Genomic DNA, 12,638 nt, shown 5'->3' with positions numbered 1-12,638 from the left:
ATGGCATGGTGGCTCAGTGCTTAGCAGTGCTGCCTCACAGCACTAGGGACCCAAATTTGATTCCAGCCTGGGGTGACTGTATGTGGAGTTTGCACATTCTCTCCGAGTCTGCGTGGGTTTCCTTTGGGTGCTCCGGTTTCCTCCCACAGTCCAATGATGTGCAGGTCAGGTGAAAAGGCCCACAGTGTTAGGTGCATTAGTCAGAGGGAAATGGGTTACTCTTCAGAGGATCGGTGTGGACTTGTTGGGCCAAAGGGTTTGTTTCCACACTGTGGGGAATCTAATCACATCCAGGATTGACGAGAGGTCATTGACACAAAGCATTCTTGCTTTAATCTCTAAACAGATTCTGCCAACCTCACATTCCCATTCATTCCAGGACCTGATTAGCTGTACCCAAGAACTCTGTGAGAAGCTAGAGAAGTGATTGCTGGGTCTCTTGCTGAGATATTTGTATCATCGATAGTCACAGGTGAGGTGCAGGAAGACTGGAGTTCGGCAAACGTGGTACCACTGTTTAAGAAGGGCAGTAAAGACAAGCCAGGGAACTATAGACCAGTGAGCCTGACTCAGTGGTGGGCAAGTTGTTGGAGGGAATCCTGAGGGACAGGATGTACATGTATTTGGAAAGGCAAGGACTGATTAGGGATAGTCAACATGGCTTTGTGTGTGGGAAGTCATGTCTCACAAACTTGATTGAGTTTTTTTTTGAAGAAGTAACAAAGAAGATTGATAAGGGCAGAGCAGTAGATGTGATCTATTTGGACTTCAGTAAGGCGTTCGACAAGGTTCCCCATGGGAGACTGATTAGCAAGGTTAGATCTCATGGAATACAGGGAGAACTAGTCATTTGGATACAGAACTGGCTCAAAGGTAAAAGACAGAGGGTGGTGGTGGAGGGTTGGTTTTCAGACTGGAGGCCTGTGACCCGTGGAGTGCCACAAGGATCGGTACTGGGTCCTCTACTTTCTGTCATTTACATAAATGATTTGGATGCGAGCATAAGAGGTACAGTTAGTAAGTTTGCAGATGACACCAAAATTGGAGGTGTAGTGGACAGCGAAGAGGGTTACCTTAGATTACAACAGTATCTGGATCAGATGGGCCAATGGGCTGAGAAGTGGCAGATGGAGTTTAATTCAGATAAAAGCGAGGTGCTGCATTTTGGGAAAGCAAATCTTAGCAGGACTTATACACTTAATGGTAAGGTCCTAAAGAGTGTTGCTGAACAAAGAGACCATGGAATGCTCCTTGAAAGTGGAGTCGCAGGTAGATAGGATAGTGAAGGTGGTGTTTGGTATGCTTTCCTTTATTAGTCAGAGTATTGAGTACAAGAGTTGGGAGGTCATGTTGTGCCTGTACAGGACATTAGATAGGCCACTGTTGGAATATTGCGTGCAATTCTGGTCTCCTTCCTATCGAAAGATGTTGTGAAACTTGAAAGGGTTCAGAAAAGATTTACAAGGATGTTGCCAGGGTTAGAAGATTTGAGCTATAGGGAGAGGCTGAACAAGCTGGGGCTGTTTTCCTGGAGTGTCGGAGGCTGAGGGGTGACCCTATAGAGGTTTACAAAATTATGAGGGGCATGGATCGGATAAATGGACAGTCTTTTCCCTGGGGTCCAGGAGTCCAGAACTAGAGGGCATAGGTTTAGCGTGAGAGGGGAAAGATATAAAAGAGACCTAAGGGGCAACTTTTTCCACACACAGGGTGGTATGTGTATGAAATGAGCTGCCAGAGGAAATGGTGGAGGCTGGTACAATTGCAACATTTAAGAGGCATTTGGATGGGTATATGAATAGGAAGGGTTTGGAGGGATATGGGCCGGGTGCTGGCAGGTGGGACTAGATTGGGTTGGGATATCTGGTCGGCGTGGACAGGTTGGACTGAAGGGTCTGTTTCCGTGTTGTACATCTCTACGACTCTATGACTGTATTCAAGGAACATGGGTGTCACTGGCTAGGCCAGCATTTACCACCCTAACTGGTCTGCCCAGGAGAAGGTGGTAAGGAGCTACCCGAGTGTTTCCAACACTTTCTGCATGGATTAAAACCAGGTTGGCTATCATTCAGTTAGTAAAAAATGAGGTCTGCAGATGCTGGAGATCACAGCTGCAAATGTGTTGCTGGTCAAAGCACAGCAGGTTAGGCAGCATCTCAGGAATAGAGAATTCGACGTTTCGAGCATAAGCCCTTCATCAGGAATAAGAGAGAGAGAGCCAAGCAGGCTGAGATAAAAGGTAGGGAGGAGGGACTAGGGGGAGGGGCGATGGAGGTGGGATAGGTGGAAGGAGGTAGATGACCTGGGGGGTGCAGTGAGAGAGGGACTCACTGAAATCCTTGTAGAGGGAGGAAGAGAGCTTCTTCAAGGAATATCATTCAGTTAGCCTTTTTTAATTTAAAAAAGACGTGCAAACTTGTCCCTGTCTACAGGCTGAGTGTTTACCTGGTACAAAGTTAAAAATCACACAACATCAGGTTATAGTCCAACAGGCTTATTTGGAAGCACTAGCTTTCGGAGGGCTACTACCTCATCAGGTGGTTGTCACGTAACAACTACCTGATGAAGGAGCAGCGCTCTGAAAGCTAGTGCTTCCGAATAAACCTGGTGGACTATAACCTTTGTACACTCCAGTCCAACAACGGCACCTCCAAATCATGATTACCTGGTACAGACAGCTTGCCCAGGGAAATGAACACTCTTGAACACCAAGGCGAAAGCTCCTTCCTGTTTTAAAACAATATTAACATTCAATAGTATACTTCAACATATATTTGCAAACTAAGTTTGCTCAAACACATCAGGTTTCTTAAACAACAATTTTCACTCAAATTCTCTTCACGGGAGTCTCTTTCTCCCCACCAAAGTTTCATTTCCTTCCTTTTATTTACTCGTGGGACAGGGTGTCACTGGCAAGGCCAGCATTTGTTGCCCATCGCGAATCACCCTTGAACTGAGTGGCATTGCCCGGCCACATTGCTGTGGGTCTGGAGTCCTGACCAGGTAAGGATGGGCTCTTCCCTGAAAAGGACATCAGGGAACCAAGTTAATTTTTTGCAACAATTATGATAATTTCACTGGCGCCATCACTGACACTACCTTTCCATACCAGTTTATTGAATCGCTTTGAAACTCCGCCAGTAACTGTTGTGGGATTTGGACCCAGTGTCCCCAGAGCACTAGTTTGGGCCTCTGGATTATTAGTCCACTAACATTATCACGACACCACCATTTCCCACTAAAGCATGTTTTTCAGCCAATTGTAATGGGTGTTGGAGCTGATCGGAGAGTATAAGTGACCTGATCTCTGTCCTTAAGCAACGCTCAGGTAGATCACAGAATCCCTACAGTGTGGAAACAGGCTACTCAGCCCACTGAGTCCACACCGACCCTCCGTAAAGCATTCCACCCACCTTATTCCTGTAGCCCTACATTTTCCACTCTAATCTATCAAGCCTGCAGGTCCCTGGACACAGTGGGCAATTCAGCATGGTCAGTCCACCTAAACTGTACATCTTGGGACACTGGGAGGAAACCCATGCATACACGGGGAGAACGTGCAATCTCCACGCAGACACTCACCCGAGTCTGGAATCGAAACTAGGTCCCTCACGCAGTGAGGCAGCAGCGCTAACCACTGAACCACTGTGCCACCCCAAATGCACTGCGCGCTGCTGAAACACTGCTACTCCCACACAGTCGCCCAAGTCAAAGGTGAAGTGTTAAAGTTCAGGAGCTAGGGCAGTCTGAACAGCCATGCCTCTGGCAGAAGCTGCCCACCGGTAGGGGACCTAAAGATAGACCGGCTTGAACTTCTTGGCGAATTCGGCGCAACCACAGTTTCGTTTAGAAAATTCTCCGGCAGGTGTACGGGTGAGTGAAAGGAGCCAGAGAAATTCCAAATTATAAACAGACAAATCCGTAAAATTCCAGAAGGAGGGAAAAAAATGAAATGCCTAAAAACAGTCCAAAATTTCTGTTCTCAGAAAGCCTCTTTCAGCGTTTAAAATGCAGCTGATTCGCCACATCCAGATGTATACTCTCCCCACAACATTCCTCCCATCCCTCACCTAAAAGTGGATGAGTTTCTTCCTGTGTTCCGTGTTTTAGCAGTAACGACACTGGATAGGCTAGGACATTTGTTTCCCTGGAACGTCGGAGGCTGAGGGGTGACCTTATAGAGATTTTTAAAATCATGAGGGGCATGGATAGGGTAAACAGTCAAGGTCTTTTGTCCTAATATGGGGAAAGTCTAAAACTAGAGGTCATAGGTTTAAAGTAAGAGAGAAAAGATTTAAATTGGACCTAAGGGGCAATGTTTTCACACAGAGAGTGGTGCATGTATGGAATGAGGTGCCCGAGTACAATTGCAACGTTTAAAAAAGACATTTGGACAGGTACACAATTTGGGAAAGATTGAGGGGGATATGGGCCAGATGCGGGCAAATGGGACTCATTCAGTTCAGTTTGGGAAACCTGGTCAACATGAACAAGTTGGGCCGAAGGGCCTGTTTCTGTGCTGTATAGCTCTATGACATCACCATACTGAAACAGTAGCAGCTCAGCCAGAACATCCTGCTCTGCTCAAAGTATGTGGGAATCTGTCAAAGCAGACTTCAGCCTTACTTCCAGGCCCCTGTTGACTACTGATGCCCATCTTGGTGCAAAATACACTACAGTCTGACGGCACTATGGTACATGCCAGCTCCTTCATATCAATAATCTAAGCACCCCACTGACACTATTGTTTAACCTCAAAGCAGCAAATGTCTTTCCAAATAACAACCACTTACCAGTTGCTGGATGACTCTCTCAACCAGAGTAGCAAAGCTAATGGTCTCATTCTCGCTGTTATCGTGGACGTACTTGATCAGCTTTGCAATCGATTCTGTATCCGTTTCAGACTCAAACTCATACCCTTTGCTCTCCTGAAGGTCAAAGCACAAGAAATAATGAACAGACCCGAGGTGTGACAATTGCAGTTTCTACACATGGAGAGCACCAGGGTGCTTTGTGGGAGGTGTAGAAAGTGGAAGTCAACATTAAGTCAGGATGAGAGATATTCAGAGCAGTTGGCTGATGAGATGGTTTTTCAGTTGTGGAGGGAAGCAAGTTGGAGCACTGTGGAGAGAATTCCAGACAGCAGACATTCTAAGGTTCAAACCACCAGAGAGACAAAAGACAGAGTCTGTGCGTAGAACAAAGAACATTACAGCACAGGAACAGACCGTTTGGCCCTCCTGTGCCGATCTTGATCCTCTCTCTAAACCCGTCATCTATTTTCTGAGATCTGTATCCCTTTGCTCCTTCTCCATTCATGTATCTGTCTAGAGACTTCTTAAATGGCACTACCATGCCCCACCTCCACTGGAAACATGCTCCAGGCACCCACCACCCTCTGCATAAAGAACTTTCTATACATTTCTAAACTTTTCCCCTCTCACCTTGAAACCGTGACCGCTCGCAATAGAGTCTGCACTCTGGGAAATAGTTTCTTGCTGTCCACCCTGTCTATACCTCTCAATTTTGCTGACCTCTATTGGATCCCCCCTCTCAACCTCCATGTTTCTAATAAAAATAATCCTAATCTACTCAACCTCTCTTTGTAGCTAGCGCCCTACATACCAGGCAACATCCTGGTGAACTGCCTCTGCACCCTCTCCAAAGCATCCACATCCTTTTGGTAATGTGGCAATCAGAACTGTACACAGTATTCCAAATGCGGCCAAACCAAAGTCTTATACAACTGTAACATGACCTGCCAACTCTTGTACTCATTACCCAATCCGATGAAGGAAAGCATGCTGTATGCCCTCTTGACCACTCTATCGACCTGCGTGGCCACCTTCGGGGACAATGGACCCAAACACCCAGACCTCTTAGAACACCAATTTTCCCCAGGACTTTTCCATTTATTGTACAGTTCACTCTTGAATTGGATCTTCCAAAATGCATCACCTTGTATTTGCCCAGATCAAACTCAAAGTTAATTTGTGTCCACAAGCTCATTCTGCTCACTTGATCATTATCCACTCCTTTGTCCAACTGTTCTCTCTCTTTGGGCTCTATTCCCACTTCATATCATTTACTCCTCACTCCCTCCCAATCTTCTGCATAAAATACAACCCTTCCCTAGCTACCATCAGTTCTGAGGAAGGGTCAGTGGGTTCGGAATGTTAACTCTGACTTCTTTCCACAGATGCTGCCAGACTTGTTGAATTTCCAGTCATTTCTAATTTTGTTGCTGATTTCCAGCATCTGCAGTACTTTCAGTTTTTATTTAACATTTGACCCCTAAGACAACAGGGCGTACAAGAATAATAGGAAAATCCCAAAACCGACAGAGTGACTTGAAGACTATCAAAACCAGATCAGACAACCACACGGTATCAGGGAACCCAAGGCAGCAAGAAGCCCTCTACGTCATGAACTACAAAGTAGTTCTTGATGTCACAAGGAATTAAGGGCTATGGGGAGAATGCGGGTAAATGGAGTTGAAATACCCATCAGCCATGATTGAATGGCGGAGTGGACTCGATGGGCCGAATGGCCTTACTTCCACTCCTATGTCTTATGGTCTAAGTACACACATCTATGCTACGAAGCAACCCAAATACTGTGCAGAATGTTTTAACAGTACACATTCCAAGCTAACGCGCAGACTTAATCCCATAACCTCCTCACTATTGGTAAGTAATCAACTAAAGAGTCGATTTTTGAGGAAAGTCATAGAACTATAAAAAGGTAAAGGTGCCACTGTCTTACCAGACCACAGGGCTGCTCTCTCATTAGAGAGAGAGAGAGAGAGAGAGAGAGAGAGAGAGAGAGAGAGAGAGAGAGAGAGAGAGAGAGAGAGAGAGAGAAGTGGTGGTGAATTAACCTGGTGGTGATCATGTCTCAGGAGGTTGAGAAGGAATGTCCTTCATGGCAATCTCAGCCAAGGCTGGAATTGAACCAACGTTGCTGGCATCACTCTGCACAGCAAACTTGGCATCCGGCTAACTGAGCTAAACTACAGAAAACTGAAAGGAGTTGAATCATATAGGTCCATCGGAAGTTACAATACAGAGAGAGGCCATTCAGCCCATTCTGTCAGTGAATGCCAATGAGAACACTGATCTGCTGAGGAGAGCAGAGCAGAAATATGACGGAGAGGGAAGATTTTGGGAAAAAATAAACTGTAGCACCATTAGGATCTGGATTCCCTGAAGTGCTTCAGATGTCTGCCCTGAAGTTAACTTCTAAAGCTTTTGCTATAGAAAAAAACATCCAGTACAGCAATTTTGCGAAGTAAGACTGCCGAGTACTTACCAGAAACTTTCGCAGGTTCTTGTGGTTTGTAATGATGCCATTGTGAATAACGATAAACTCTGCAATTCAAAAGCAAACATGAGGCAGAGATTAGAAACGCTTGATCAATTCGATAATTCTCAACCCTGGCATCCAGCTCAAATAAACAAAACTGAACATCGGGGAATGTGTGTGTCTGGCTTCTCAGACCTGGGCATCAGAGTTAATGTTTGACAGAATTAAGGAAAAAAATGACTGGACCCCAAAAAACTTGGCTTTCTTGCCACAGACTCTGCCAGACTTGCTGAGCTTTTCCAGCAATTTCTGTTTTTTTTTAAAATCAGGATGCTGCCTGGGCTGTGAGGGAAGATCGGATAAGCTGGGGTTATAAGTTGAAAAGGTGTGTATAAACATAGAAGATAGGAGTAGAAGGAGGCTCTTCAGCCCTTTGAACCCGCTCTACCATGCATCACAATCATGGCTGAACATCTGACTCAATAGCCTAATCCTGCTTTCTCCCCATAACCTTTGACCCCATTTGCCCTACGTGCTATACCTAGTTGCCTCTTGAATATATTCAATGTTTTGGCATCGACTACTTCCTGTGGTAATGCATTCCACTGGCTCACCACTCTGTGTGAAAAAATGCCCCCTCATCCCTGAATTCTCAGAAGATGATCACAACACCTACCATCAGGAATATCCTCTATACATCTACCCTTACTAGTCCTGTTAGAATTTTATAAGTCTCTATTTGCCTGAACTCCAGCAGAAACAATCCTAGTAAGAACAAGAGGAGCATAAACAGAGTGGATAAGAAAGCACGTTTTCTATTTACAGAGATGTCTATAACCAGGGGAAGAGATTTAAGTGAAGAGGTAGAAGGTTAAAGAAGAGAGTTGAGGAGAAACATTTTCACTCAGAAGATGCTGAGAGGATAGAATTCACTACAAAGAGGGTGTTTGGATTAGAAACTCTCGATGTACAAGCATTATTTAAAACATTCACCCATGTTGCCGTTGCCAACCAGGGCTGAAGTCATGAGCTAGCCAATGGGATTAATGCAATCAGATCTTTGATGACTGATGTGGAGATGATTGGCTTCCTCCTGTGCTGTCTAAGTCTACGTTGTGAGAATTGTCGGGAGCACACAGCGACAGAGCGGAGAGTCAGAGGGAGCTCACTAATCTCCAAGCACATCGTTCACTAGACCCTGTGCCTCATGCAGGTCCCACACTGGTCTCAGCTGCAATCGCAAACCCCCAAAGAAGAGCCGATGCAATCCCTCTGTAATCCTGAGGGACTGTCTCATGTGGAGGATGTGCAATTCACTCAAGAATCAGCCTGGTGCCTAACGCCATCATTAAAAATGAAACTTCCTCCAAAGAAGTCAATCTGAAACAGTCTTCAGGGACAAGGCCATGCTTTCTGAAAAAGTACTGAAAGATATAGCTCATCGAGTATAACCAGCAGCTACAAATGGTGGCACGATGGTTAGTGCCACTGCCTCACAGTGCCAGGGACCCAGGTTCAATTCCACTCTCGGGTGACTGTCTGTGTGGAGTTTGCACAATCTCCCGGTGTCTGTGCGGGTTTCCTCCAGGTGCTCCAGTTTCCTCCCAGAGTCCAAAGATGTGCAGGTCAGGGTGGATTGGCCATGCTACATTGCCCATAGAGTTCAGGGATGTGTGGACTAAATGGGTTAGCCATGGGAAATGCAGGGTTCTGGGGCGGGGAGGGGTAGGTCTGGGTGGAATGCTTTTCAGAGGGTCGGTGTAGACTCGATGGGTCTACTTCCACACTGTAGAGATTCTATGAAGTAGCAGATTAATAATAACATCATGACAGCAAGACAGGTAACAAAACATTGCAACGGGCTCATTCCATGAAGGCTTCTGATCAGAAGCATAAGAGCTTTCACTGACCTTTGGAAAGTGGAAAGACTCTTGGGAGAAGTTAATAAGAATCAATTTCATGCCATTGTGAAAAAAGGCAAGGTGATGCCTTCTGTCTTTATCCATCATCAAAGGCAGAGTTAACCCTCCCTCTGAACATAGGGCTCTGCAGCCTCAGGCAGACTGACATTTCACTGTCGCTGAGACACCCCGTTGTCAGGTATTTGAGACCTGTAGAAGGCTTGTCTGATCCCGTTTGCACTACAAGCTGATCAGCAGACCCAGGATACAGGAGGGAAAATAATATCTCATGTTTCAATCACATCTGGAGCGCTCTGTCTACCTGTAGGATGAATGATATTGATAGGAGGTTGAAGAAAGTAAATATCTAGGGTTCTAGGAATGAGGGAAGTGAGACTGACTGGAATTATTCATCAGAGATCTAGCAGAGTTTTGATGGTCTCACTGTGACAGGATGACAAAGAGTCATTGAAGATTGGCTACCCAAAGAACAAAAGGCGTCAATTCAGCCCATCAAGTCTGTTATGGATCAGATGAGACCCCCCCTCAAATATATTATGAAGGTCGCCTAGATCCTACCTTTTTCTTATTTTACAAGGTAGGTGAGATGTGCTGGGTTCCAAATACAATTTGATAGGTCAAATAACTTGGGTTAAACAATACACAATTTATTCAAACACCATGGTTAAATTAAAACAAAAGAAAGAGGAACTTGGAATAGCAACTTGACTGGAAACCTTAACAGAGTGATAGATTATATTAGTACAAACAGCAACCGTTCCAATATAGCGGAACGGTTATATATTCCGCTATATATAAACATACCCTGGAAAAAAGGCACATCCCGAAAACAGATTGTCTCACATGAAGTTCTCCAATCTAAGAGGAAGGAATATCGAAATACAATCCTGAGACAGCGAAAGGAGCAGTCGTGAGAGATTCACCACCTTCCAGTCCTGACGAGACCCCAGCAATATCTGCTGAAAGCTGAACCTGAAAACCCTGGTTCTGTTGGTGGAAGTTTGACCCCACCCAGCCAGGCTGCTTCTATTGTTCCAGCTTTCAAAAAAAAAACAAGGCTTCACAAGTTGTCATCTCATAAACAGCTCGGCACCTGTCCACCAATTTCTCTCTGAAAGAAACCAGGTCAAAACACACCTCTTACAGCCACAGTATTGTCACAAGTCCATTCCGTGATTTTATTAGATCAGGCTCCATACTTCCTCCAGATTTCTTGAAATAGTCACCCAAGAAAATTCTGTTTATTTCACACCTGCAAATTCCAATTAATTCAGTATCCATAGTCTTTTGCTGGACTGAACTCCAAACATATGTTGCCTTTTGTATCAACAGGTGCTTCTTGATTTCACATCTATTGGGCCTGGATCCAATTTTAATATTGATTTAGATTTAGACTTTATTGTCACATGTAGTCATGTACAGGAGTACAGTGAAACGTGTATAATGTTACCTTACATGGTGCCATCTGAGGGACTAAATACTTAGGTACAAAGTAGTGACAGAAATTAGAGTTTTTAAAGTATAGTTGAAAAATAAAGAATTACATAATAGTTGACATTTTCATCGTTTAAATGGTGAAAATGAAGGAATAAGTTAAACATTCAACAGGCCTGAAGCCAGCTGGTGTCACTACTGGACAGGTCAGATCTCAGAAGTGACTTTATAAATCATTTTCTTTTTTAAATTCACTGAGACACAGCTCACAAGGCTGTAGATTTTCTTTAACAATAAAACTGAAGCTCACTATATAAAAGGAACAGAGTAAAACAAACCAAATTATCTAAACATAAAAGGAAGTTTGGAAAAGTCTTTAAACACAAAGCCAAACAAAGTATTCTCACATGCCATTACTTCAATTCTGAGAAAACGTCCCCTTGTCTCAAAATTTTAAGCTCAACTCAAATAATTTATCTCAATTCTTTCCTGTAAAGTCTTCTGACACGAAACACTCACAAAACAGGATACTACTACTTCCTCAGTCTTTATTTAATCGACTGATTTCTAACTAAACACTCCTGGTCTGGAAGCTTCACAAGCTAAAACCTATTAAAAAGGTAACTTATTCCTTGGACTGTTCGCTTTCTTAGAAAGGAACCATATTATGTTTCTACTCCAGTCAAGTCTCCACCAAAACTACTCAAAAACGTTTACTCCATGGGTTCCCCAAACCAAAATCAATCCCTGCTTATCGTCATCCAAAACCAAGCCAACAGGCCTCAACATTAACTCCTGGTCGTAAACCCAGTGTTGTACGAACAATCTTCCATTAACCCTCCAAAAGTCCCTACTCTAGGACTGGATTAGGTCAACGTTGGGGAAAGACTGAGTTTTTAAACCTTCACAACAATAAACACCATTCATAAACCACTGTTCTGAATACCAAATTCTTTAAAAGAAGAAAAGATATAAAAACCAAACGCCTTACATTATATCCCTTTGTTCTAAATTTCACGCCAAAACAAATAGTTTCTCCACAAGCAGCTTTGCCACTTCCATCTAGAAGGACAAGGGCAACAGACACATAGGAACACCACTTACAAGTTGCCCTCCAAGCTGCTTACCAGCCTGATTTGGAAATATATCGCCATTCCTTTAGGGTCGCCGGATCAAAATCCTGGAATTCCCTCTCCACGAACATTGTGGGTCTACCTACAGTACGTGGACAGCAGAAGTTCAAGAAGACAGCTCACCGCCACCTTGCCAAAGTAGAGTAGGAATGGGCATAAAAGTATTGGCCCAGCCAGCGATGCTCGTGTGCCATGAGTGAACTCTCAAAATCCCTTCGTTATTTTAAAGGCCTCAATTCAAGTCATCCTTCAGTCAATTTGTGTTTTCGCCTTATTTTTTCACGGTACGAAGGCATCCTTGGCAAGGTTAGTACTTGATAATTCTTAACAGCTCTCAAACTGAGACACTAGCTATGAAGAGAGGTTGAGTGGGTTAGGATTATTTTCATTAGAAAAAAGGAGATTGAGAGGGGTCCTGATTGAAATCTACAAAATCATGAAGGGTATAGACAGGGTAGATAGAGATAAGCTTTTTCCCAGGGTGAGGTATTCAGTAACGCGAGGTCACACATTCAAGGTGAGAGGTGAAAGGTTTAAGGGGAATACACGTGACAAGTACTTTACACGGAGGGTGGTAGGTGCCTGGAACGCATTGCCAGCCGAGGTAGTAGTGGCCGCCACGGTAGATTCATTTAATGTACGTCTGGACAGATGCCTGAGTAGGTGAGGAGCAGAGTGATACAGATGCTTAGGAATTGGGTGATAGGTTTAGACAGTGGTTTTGGATTGGCTTCAAGTTTGGAGGGCTGAAGGGCCTGTTCCTGGGTTGTAAATTTTCTTTAGCCATTTCAGAAGACAAGTAAAAGTTAATCATATTGCCATGGGCCTGGAGGCATATACAGGC

The 12,638-nt window shown here is 44.3% G+C and overlaps 1 protein-coding gene across 1 annotated transcript in view; it reads right to left on the bottom strand.

The window, feature by feature from the left end:
- The window catches only part of LOC132835098 (glutamine--fructose-6-phosphate aminotransferase [isomerizing] 1-like), an 85,049-nt gene that overhangs the window by 57,466 nt on the left and 14,945 nt on the right, over positions 1-12,638 (bottom strand). Inside the window, exons 5-7 of the mRNA XM_060854407.1 lie at positions 7,312-7,370; positions 4,794-4,928; positions 2,666-2,727 (exon numbers count right to left, since the gene is read on the bottom strand). Of these exons, the coding sequence (XP_060710390.1) occupies positions 2,666-2,727; positions 4,794-4,928; positions 7,312-7,370 (256 nt within the window). The remainder of the gene's footprint in view (positions 1-2,665; positions 2,728-4,793; positions 4,929-7,311; positions 7,371-12,638) is intronic.

This window comes from Hemiscyllium ocellatum, chromosome 43 (genome assembly GCF_020745735.1).
Source record: "Hemiscyllium ocellatum isolate sHemOce1 chromosome 43, sHemOce1.pat.X.cur, whole genome shotgun sequence".
Lineage (NCBI taxonomy): Eukaryota > Metazoa > Chordata > Chondrichthyes > Orectolobiformes > Hemiscylliidae > Hemiscyllium > Hemiscyllium ocellatum.
The sequence above is the reverse complement of the archived record's forward strand: the minus strand, read 5'-3'. Positions and strand labels throughout refer to the sequence as shown.